Source organism: Mandrillus leucophaeus, unplaced genomic scaffold (genome assembly GCF_000951045.1).
Source record: "Mandrillus leucophaeus isolate KB7577 unplaced genomic scaffold, Mleu.le_1.0 Scaffold123, whole genome shotgun sequence".
Lineage (NCBI taxonomy): Eukaryota > Metazoa > Chordata > Mammalia > Primates > Cercopithecidae > Mandrillus > Mandrillus leucophaeus.
The window spans coordinates 2,721,904-2,732,783 of record NW_012100654.1 but is presented as its reverse complement, the minus strand read 5'-3'; the positions used below and the strand labels follow the sequence as shown (position 1 = coordinate 2,732,783).

General features: G+C 43.5%; 1 protein-coding gene across 4 annotated transcripts in view; it reads left to right on the top strand.

The window, feature by feature from the left end:
* KALRN (kalirin, RhoGEF kinase) overlaps positions 1 to 10,880 on the top strand; it is a 651,545-nt gene that overhangs the window by 238,967 nt on the left and 401,698 nt on the right. For all 4 annotated transcript variants that reach the window (XM_011971540.1, XM_011971542.1, XM_011971541.1 and 1 more), the window contains exon 9: positions 2,801 to 3,031. In XM_011971540.1, the coding sequence (XP_011826930.1) occupies positions 2,801 to 3,031 (231 nt within the window). The remainder of the gene's footprint in view (positions 1 to 2,800; positions 3,032 to 10,880) is intronic.

Sequence of the window (10,880 nt, the reverse complement as noted above, 5' to 3'; positions counted from 1 at the left end):
AGGTAATGTATATAATGCACTTGGCCCAGTGTCTGATAGTAATGAGCACTAAAAAATGGTAATGTATTCTGTCATTGTAGAAGGCACAATGAAGGACTTATGAGCCAAATCTGATCTCATCAGCTCTGATCCATATGGCCCAAAGCTTTCTGTCTTATAACAGAACTGTGCCTCTGCCCATGGGTCAAGAATCTTTAAATTTACTCCTTGCAAAATACAAATATAGAGAGTACAAATGAGATTAATATTATACTTCCACATGTGTGAGGTGCGGGTATAATTATACATATAGACACAATATTTCTCTCAATTAATTATCAGGCCCTAGCATTGTGAGCTTAAACCTTCCCTTCAACCCCACTTCAGAGGCCAGTGAGCTGTCCCTGCTTCCTACAGATATAGAGACTGAGGCAGAGAATTGGAGCTCATGCAGGGTGGATTTCTAGGACTTGGGCCTCCATCTCTAACCACCCTGCCCTGGACATAGCATGGTGCCAAAAGGCAGCATTTGCTCAGAATTCCAGGAAGAGAGCGCTCCTGGGTTTGGCTATAGGATATTTGTCTTACTCATGTCTCTGGTGGGCATCACCTCTGCATTATTTATAAACTACTTCCCCCACCCCACTCTCCTGGCAGTCTATGGGAGATGGGGATGGTGGGATTGGGTGGGTGGTGGTGGTTTCCTCTCCTGGCCTCTGCTGCACTCTACTCCAGCACCCCTCCTAACCACCCTGCCCTGAAGGCCCTTCTGTGGCCCCATGGGCAGGAGGAGTAACAGCTGCTCCTGTATTCCTGGACCCCCAGCCAAGCTATTATCAGGGACCAAAGGAAGGGTGAGGGGAGTATGCAAACCCGGCAAACAGCTTCATCATCAGAGGTGTGGAGATGGAAACACACCTCATTCCCTACCTTGCTGATGAGATAAAAGACCATTTTCATCTCCAAAAGCCTTCTTTTGGGGAAGACTCCAAGCCAACTTTGATTTAGTTGGTAACCAAGTTTGGGGACTCAACATTTCTATCAATTCCCAGTCACCCCTGTTTTAAATTGGAAAGATGCATGTTCTGTTGGGTACTTTGCCGAGTACAGGAGGGCCACAGGTGTTGATTGTATGATGTCACTTTCCAGAATTATTGTTGCCTGCGATTGTGCCAGAACTCCAATGAGAAGAATGGCAGAGAGTGTCATCCCACTTTTCTCAGACTGAGGGCGAGTGTTGGGATGTGGATGGTGTGTCCACAGTCTAAGTGTCCCAGCCTTTCTCTGCATGTTCTAGAAAAATGAGGATTTTACTGCTTTTCAGAAGAAAGAAGGGGGTCGTATAGAGCAAGAGCAAAGTATTTTAAAAGGATAAAGACAAAAGAAAGAAAATGACAAGGAAATAAAGAGGATGGGAGGGAGATGATGATGATTATGATGATGGTTGTATTAGTCTGTTCTCATGCCACTAATAAAAACATACCTGAGACTGGGTAATTTATTAAAAAAAAAAAAGAAGAAAAAAAACAGGTTTGATGGACTTACAGTTTCACATGGCCATGGAGGCCTCACAATCATGGCAGAAAGTGAAAGAGGAGCAAAGGCATGTCTTACATGGTGGCAGTCAAGAGAGTGTGTGCAGGGGAATTGCCCTTTTATAAAACCATCAGATCTCATGAGACTTATTCACTAACATGAGAACAGCACAGGAAAAACCCATCCCCATGATTCAATTACCTCCCACCAGGTCCCTCCCACAACATGTGAGGATTATGGGAACTACAATTCAAGATGAGATTTGAATGGGGACACAGACAAACCATATCAATGGTGATGCTGGTGAAGATAAAATTGGTAGCCAGTATCACGTCAGGCTCTATTCTAAACACTGTATGTGTGTTAACTCATTTAATCCTCACCATGACTTTATGAAATATGTACATAATTCTCCCTCTTTTACAGAGAAGGAAACTGAGGACCAAGGGGGTTAAATAACTTGTCTCTTGTCACACATCTAGAATTTTAGAGCCAGATAGAGGAATTTGGGAAAGAAAGAGCAGGAGAGAATTATGGTGGGAACTTATATTGACTTCATTTCTGAAATGAAGTTATACTGTCTTCCCCGGTGTGAGTCAGTTAAAATATTTACCAAGCCTGGGCGCGGTGGCTCACGCCTGTAATCCAAGCACTTTGGGAGGCTGAGGTGGGCGGATCACCTGAAGTCTGGAGTTCGAGACCAGCCTGGCCAACATAGTGAAACCCCATCTCTACTAAAAATACAAAAATTAGACAGGCATGGTGGCACGCGCCTGTAATCCCAACTACTCAGGAGACTGAGGCAGGAGAATTGCTTGAACCCGGGAGGCAGAGGTTGCAGTGAGCGGAGATCGCACCATTGATTGCACTCCAGCCTGGGGACAAGAGCGAGATTTTGTCTCAAAAACAAACAAGCAAACAAACAACAACAACAACTAAAATTTGCCAAGTTCCTACTGTGTGCCAGGCACTGTTTTGGGCATTGAGGGGAGAGCAGCAAGTAGGCAGTGTCTCTGCCCTCACAGAGCTGAAATTCAGGAGGGGAGAGAGTCTCACAGACAACTGGCCAGCACTCCGGCAACTCCCCCATCAGGGAATTCCAGGTGCTTGGCCCTCCACCAGGCTGGAGGATCATGGCAGCTCTGGCTGGCTAGGTGTCTGGGTATGGGATTCCTGAGATTCTTAGAAGGCATAGTCAGGGACCCTCAGGCAGATACTTACTGCTTCTCTCTGTGCCCTGCCTATCACCCTTTTCCCTTAACCTAAACTTCTCTCTTTCCTGCAGGTCAGCCAGGATGGCAAAGCACTGCTAGATGTACTACAGCGGCCCCTGAGCCCTGGGAACTCAGAATCCCTCACGGCCACAGCCAACTACTCCAAGGCAGTGCACCAAGTGCTGGACGTGGTGCACGAGGTGTTACATCACCAGCGACGGCTGGAGAGCATCTGGCAGCACCGCAAGGTGCGGCTCCACCAGCGGCTGCAGCTCTGTGTCTTCCAGCAGGACGTACAGCAGGTAACAGGCTCTGAGCCCTGGTGTCCATCATCCATTCTAGGAGGCAGACCGAGCTCAAGTCCCTGATCTAGGTGATCAGGCTTAGGAGAGCACAGACGTATAGAGGGAAAAATGAAATTCAGCTCTCAAGTGCTCCACAGAACCCCCACCAAAACACAAAACAAAAACTGGACCTGTGAATTGCATGTTTCTTGCCTAAGTGACTTTATAGACTGGCCTTCTCACCATGTGATATTGGAAAGGGAGACTTAGTTTCAGGAACTGCAATTCGTCATTGTCATATGGCACATTTTTCTTTGGTTTTGTTTTGTTTTGTTTTTTGGAGACAGTCTCGCTCTGCTGCCCAGGCTGGAGTACAGTGGTGTAATCTTGGCTCATTGCAACCTCCACTTTCTGGGTTCAAGTGATTCTTGTGCCTCAGCCTCCCAAGTAGCTGGGATTAAGGGCATGTGCCACCACACCCAGCTAATTTTTGTATTTTTGGTGGAGATGGGGTTTCACCATGTTGGCCAGGCTGGTCTTGAACTCCTGACCTCAGGTGACCTGCCTGCCTCGGCCTCCCAAACTGTCAATATGGGTTAGGGTTAGGGCCAATGTGGCACATTTTTCGTTTGGTGAGCTTGACCCACACTCAGGCAGTGATTGCTAGACAGCTCAGGGGTGGGTGGTTATCTGAGCACTGTCAGGCTTGGACCCTACATATGGTCCGTCTGGGATGCAGGTGGCCTGCCAGAGTGGAGGTGAAGTGGGGTACAGGGACCTTCAGAGGATTCCTTTACAAGGTTGGACCAGGAAAATCAGATTTAAAACCTGGGCTGTTGTTCAGTGTATGTTTCATGATTACAGGTTATTTCTGACTTTATATAGTTTTTTTTGTATTATGACATCAGTTGTGACTTTTTCCTTTACCACTAATAACAAAGAAATGGTTATGTTTCTGACCACAAAAGGACAGTCTTGCTACAAATGCCCTTTCAGATGAAATAACCCATTCTTTTCTCCTTGTACTTTCTCTGTTTCTGTCTTCCAGGGGACCCTGGGATCTTTGCTGGAGGATTGATATACTAGGGCGGGGGGAGCTGGTTGGGAGATGGGGACTGAGATCCAGTCTCACTGTCTGTCATCTCTCTCTTAGTTCACCATAGGAGAACTAAGGATGGGCTTAGTTGTCCTAGGATGGGCTCTGCAGAGCTTCAGAGGAGCTGCTGGGGTGGACGCACTTGTGTTCAACACCTGTTTGACTTTTCTGTGGCTACCGTGTAACTCCAGGATTATACATATAAAATAACAATTCACTCTCCTTTCATTCTTTTGTGGCATCGGCCAGGTATAATCCAAGGATAATCTAATTTATCTACTGTATTATATAATACAATGTAATCCATTGTATATTTCCAGTGTAGTGAAATACACATGGCAAATTGAGAGCCAACTGTACATGTCTTTGGGATATTGGTTCCCTTCACCGGTGTCATTAGAGGGGCCTCTGGTGCTGGGTGCCTGAAGTAGTCAGGCTGAGTGGAGGGAGAGTTGAGCATTCTTGTCACTGACTGTGACACCCTCTGACTAGGGGGATAGTCACTGTGCAATCAGTCCCAGGAGCAGATGGGCCTTCAAGCATGTCCTCACTTCTTGGGCTGCCATAACTCGCCTTGCAGAGTCCTCTTCTGACTGGAGCATCAGTTGAGTCATCAGAGGCAACACCTCAGTCCCAGGAGAAATGGGCAGTACTGATGTGCTGGCCGCAGTTCTGAAGCCCTCATGGGGCCTGCTGGGAGTGGAGAAGCAAATGAATCAGTTGCCTACTCCTGCCATCTGGAGCTATCCTGATAAATATATCACTCCTGAGTGCAGGAGAGCACAGGAGGTAGTCTGTGATTGAGACAGAGTGAGGTACCAGCCTCTGAAGGCACAAAGGAGAGGCGTTGCTATTTCAGTGAACTCTCCATGACTCTCAGAGATGATCTGGGTCATCAATTGTACAATATCCATGGTGTCCTCTTTACCCTCATGCTGATTTTACAGCTGTTGTCCTGGAGAGCTGCAGAGGGGCTGCCAGGAGGGTGGGTGAAAGGCCTCCCCAAGAGGAGGGTGGCATTCCAGACTCCAACTATCAGGGAACTGCTGTGATCTGACTTTTCTGTGGCCACCATGACATCTAAACTAAAGCTAAGAAAAAGTATAAAACCACACCTGTGGTTGTTCTGCATCATGCTTTTAAAAATGAGAGCCTTTCTGAAATTAAGACCCTGTCAGTTCATCACTTTCTTGTTTGTAAATCCATGAGCATGAAATCTTTTTCCATTTATTTGTGTCCTCTTACTTCCTTCAGCAGTGGTTTGTAGTTCTCCTTGAAGAGGTACTTCACATCCCTTGTAGTTATGTACCTAGGTATTTTATTCTCTTTGTAGCAATTGTGAGTGGGAGTTCACTCATCATTTGGCTCTCTATTATTGGTTTATAGGAATGCTTGTGATTTTTGCACATTCCAGAATTATGCAAAAAATCAGTTGCATTGATTTTGTATCTTGAGACTTTGCTGAAGTTCTTATCAGCTTAAGATTTTGGACCAACATCTAGAGAAGTAAAGAAAGCAAGACATTACAAGTTTTGATGGAGGCTTAAAATGTTGAATTTTTAGAAAATGCTCTGAATCCCAGAAACCTCAAAGAAATCCAGAGACCTGGTGAATAGCAATGTCAGGAATATAAGACAAGGTGAGGACAAGGTGGCTCTTACCATTAGAAGTTAATATAAGAAATTGAGAGTAGAAAATATGTACGTGACTAGGTTGTATTTCTGTCAGTCTTTTTACCTCATGTGTAATCTTTTAAAGTTATTTGAATATTATCCTAAGCAAACTAACACAGGAATAGAGAACCAAACACCACATGTTATCACTTATAAGCAGAAGCTGAACACTGAACACACATGGACACAAAGACGGGAACAGTAGGCACTAGGGACTGCTTGAGTGGGGAAGGTGGGAAGGAGGTGTGGGTTCAAGGCTGCCTATCAAGTACTCTGCTCAGTATCTTGGTGATGGGATCACTCATACACTAAGCCTCAGTGACATGCAATTTACCTATGTAACAAACCTGCACATGTACCCCCAAACCTAAAATAAAAGTAAATAAAAAGCAACAAAAAATAAAAAAATAAAAAAGATTTTTGGGTCAAGACGATAGGGTTTTCTAAATATACAATCATGTCATCTGCAAACAAAGACAATTTGACTTCCTCTCTTCCTATTTGAATACCCTTTATTTCTTTCTCTTGCCTGATTGCCCTGGCCAGAACTTCCAATACTGTGTTGAATAGGAGTGGTGAGAGAGGGTATCTTTGTCTTGTGCTGATTTTCAAAAGGAATGCATCTAGCTTTTGCCCATTCAGTATGATATTGGCTGTGGGTTTGTCATAAATAGCTTTCATTATTTTGAGATACATTCCATCAGTACCTAGTTTATTGAGAGTTTTTAGCATGAAGGGGTGTTGAATTTTATCAGCCTTTTCTGCCTCTATTGAGATAATCATGTGGTTTTTGTCATTGATTCTGTTTATGTGATAGATTATGTTTATTGATTTGCATATGTTGAACCAGCCTTGCATCCTAGAAATGAAGCTGACTTGATCGTGGTGGATAAGCTTTTTGATGTGTTACTGGATTTGTTTGGCCAGTATTTTATTGAGGATTTTTGCATTGATGTTCATCAGGGATATTGGCCTGAAATTTTCTTTTTTTGTTGTGTCTCTGACAGGTTTTGGTATCAGGATGATGCTGACCTCATAAAATGAGTTAGGGAGGAGTCCCTCTTTTTCTATTGTTTGGAATAGTTTCAGAAGGAATGATAACAGCTCCTCTTTGTATCTCTGGTAGAATTTGACTGTGAATCCATCTGCTCCTGGACTTTTTTTGGTTGGTAGGCTATTAATTACTGCCTCAATTTGAGAACTTGTTATTGGTCTATTTGGGGATTCAACTTCTTCCTGATTTAGTCTTGGGAGGGTGTCTGTGTCCAGGAATTTATCCATTTCTTCTGGATTTTCTGGTTTATTTGCATAGAGGTGTTTATAGTATTCTCTGATGGTAGTTCATATTTCTGTGGGATCAGCGGTGATATCTCCTTTATCATTTTTTATGTGTCTATTTGATTCTTCTTTTTCTTTATTAGGCTAGTGATCTATCTATTTTGTTAATCTTTTCAAAAACCAGCTGCTGGATTCATTGATTTTTTGAAGGGTTTTTTGTGTCTTGATCTCCTTCAGTTCTTCTCTGATCTTAATTATTTCTTGTCTTCTGCTAGCTTTTGAATTTATTTGCTCTTGCTTCTCTGGTTCTTTTAATTGTGATGTTACGGTATCAATTTTAGATCTTTCCCGCTTCCTTCTGTGGGCATGTAGTGTTATAAATTTCCCTCGGAGCACTACTTTAGCTGTGTCCCAGAGATTCTGGTATGTTGTGTCTTTGTTCTCATTGGTTTCAAAGAACTTCTTTATTTCTGCCTTAATTTCATTATTTACCCAGTAGTCATTCAGGAGCAGGTTGCTCAGTTCCCATGTAGATGTGTGGTTTTGAGTGAGCTTCTTAATCCTGAGTTCTAATTTGATTGCACTGTGGTCTAAGAGACTGTTTGTTATTACTTCCGTTCTTTTGCATTTGCTGAGGAGTGTTTTACTTCCAATTTTGTGGTTAATTTTAGAATAAGTGCGATGTGGTGCTGAGAAGAATGTGTATTCTGTTGATTTGGGGTGGAGAGATCTGTAGATGTCTATTAGGTCCACTTGGTCCAGAGCTGAATTCAAGTCCTGAACATCCTTGTTAATTTTCTGTCATGTTGATATGACTAATATTGACAGTGGGGTGTTAAAGTCTTCCACTATTATTGTGTGGGAGTCTAACTCTCTTTGTAGGTCTCTGCGAACTTGCTTTATGAATCTGGGTGCTCCTGTATTGGGTGCAAGGAAACCCAATGCACTTTCTGTTTTTTATTCTCCCCTAACTCTTCTATCTTCCATGTATGTAAAAGGACTACTTTCAGGCCCAGATACACCTGAATTGTGGTGGGAAGAACAAGGAGTCACTAGATTCTTGCTCTTTCTGGGAGATGCAAATTTCATTCTATCTTTTCTTAGCTAGACCAACTGTTTTCAGAGCATCCCCTGCAGGCAGGCCACCTTGTTCCACCTCACCTTCTTCTTCACTCTCCATTTTTTGCAAGAATGAGTCTATCTGATAGCAAATCCTAGACAGACAACACTCTGTGGTAGAACAGTAGGTAGGCTCTTTGAATAAAACACAAACACAGGAATAATCTCCACTGATTATTTAAATCAAATAATTCCATGTTTTTGTCTTTTAGTGTGACTTTAACCCTCCTACCCCCAACTTCTATTTTTTATTATAAAGTAATTTAGTTTTTCTGTAGCAAATAAAAAATGTATCAGTTGACAGAGGCCAAGCACGGTGGCTCATGCCTGTAATCCCAGCACTTTGAGAGGCTGAGGCGGGAGGATCACTTGGAGTCATGAGTTCAAGACCAGCCTGGCCAACATGGTGAAACCCCATCTCTACTAAAAATACAAAAATTATGCAGGTGTGGTGGCACACGCCTATAGTCCCATCTACTCAGGAGGCAGAGGCAGGAGAATTGCTTGAACCTGGGAGGCAGAGGTTGCAGTGAGCCAAGATCACACTACTGCATTCCAGCCTGGGTGACAGAGCAAGACTCCTTCTCAAAAAAGAAAAAAAAAAGGAAAAAGAAAAAACACGTCTGTAAAGTGTTTTGGCACACCTTCTGTATGCAAAATCTTGTGCTAGAAGTTTGTGGTCTCTGCCTTTGAGCGTAGACACATATACCCAAGTATATATTAATGGCACACAGCTATCTGTGTTCAGAGCCAAAAACAACCAAACAACAATGAGCTTATTAGAGTCAGGGCAGAGAGAGTTCACTCTTTTTGGGGTGTGCTTCGCGCTGGTCCTTGGAGCACAGGAAGGGGAGATGGGGGTGATGTTCTTGGGAAAGACCAGAAAGCAGAGAACTAAGTTATAGGCAGGGCACAAGGGCGAGGAAGTCTAACTGGATACCTACTTCTGGCAGCGATAATGGGAGGTGAGACTGGAAGGGTAGGGAGTGGTCTTGTTGGTGTGAGTAGGTCAGTGACACATTTGAGGCTTCTATGTCTTGTTTTTAAGCAGTATGGTCAGGTGAACTAGGGAAGGGCAGTGATGTCAGAACATATCTGGCTTGGTGACTTCCATTCTGAATTAATGAAAATTAATATTCATTTAAAGTCCATAGTTCCTGTACTACAAATAGATTGTACCTGCTCCCCTCAGTTTTTCTGAAGCCTCAGGGGGAAAATTACAGCTTTTACTATGTCAGCTCTGGTTTGCCAAAGACTGTCTCAAAAGGATTTGACTGTAATTTTCTAAAAACTCCAAATAGTCAATCTTTTACTAGCTCCATTGACTATAGTCTCTTAATCATACTAAAACGGTTTGGTCATTGTATAATCCAGTCGACAGTTTTGCATAATAGAAGATGAGCACTTCAGGTTGCTCTCAGAATGATTAGTTATTAAAAAAAAAAAGTGACCAGAATGATGTCAGGTCTAGAAACTAACTCTTCTGATAAGAAAGAAGGATTAAAACATCTAAAAAGGAAAGGGTCAGGGCATATTCTGCACCTCATTAGATCAAGGAATGCACTCATGGGGGAACCATGTGTTCAACAGATTACTTGATGGGTGCGCTGAGAAGGGGATTCAAGTATCAGAGGAATGGTTGGATTCCAACCCTGAGATTTTGTTACTGGAATTAAATATGTCTTTATAAGTTATATTGTTCAAAGCTCAGGATTCATCAACTTTATGAGTAAATATGATTGAGTATCTAATCTCTTCACTTGGCTTTTGTTTAATCTTCCATCACTGTGAGGCAGATGATAGTTTTGTTCCGTCTTTCTGATGGGGAAATTAAGGCTTAGAAAGGCTTAGTAAACTTGCCTAAGGTCACACAGCTAGTGGCAGATCAGGGATTCAATTCCAAGTTCACCTAATATCAAACTCCATCCTCTTAGCCTCTTTACTATGCCATATACCCTATGATGGGTGATGGGAATAAGAGACACAGATCATGCCCTTGAGAAGTTTATAATTTAGTGCTAGAGTATCACTGATCAAAGTGTCCTGATCAATTACTTGGTCTCACAGGATGAGACTTGTCTAACATCATATAGCTGCTGACAGCTGAGATTGATCCTCAAACTACCTGTCCAGTAAGATTCAAGAAGACAGTCTTACTTATACCCAGAAACCTCCTCCATTGCTAGCACAGCAGTCTGAGATCTAACTGCAAGGCAGCAGTGAGGCTGGGGGAGGGGCACCCACCATTGCTGAGGCTTAAGTAGGTAAACAAAGCCACCAGGAAGCTCGAACTGGGTGGAGCCCACAGCAGCTCAAGGAGGCCTGCCTGTCTCTGTAGACTCCACTTCTGGGGACAGGGCAAAGCTAAACAAAAAGCAGCTGAAACCTCTGCAGATGTAAATGACCCTGTCTGACAGCTTTGAAGAGAGCAGTGGATCTCCCAGCACGGAGGTTGAGATCTGAGAACAGACACACTGCCTGCTCAAGTGGGTCCCGGACCCCTGAGTAGCCTAACTGGGAGACATCCCCCACTAAGTGCAGACCGACACCTCACACCTCACACGGTGGGATACACCCCTGAGATGAAGCTTCCAGAGCAAGAATCAGACAGCAACACTCACTGTTGAGCAATATTTTATCTTGTGCAGCCTCCGCTGCTGATACCCAGGCAAACAGGGTCTGGAGTGGACCTCAAGCAAAC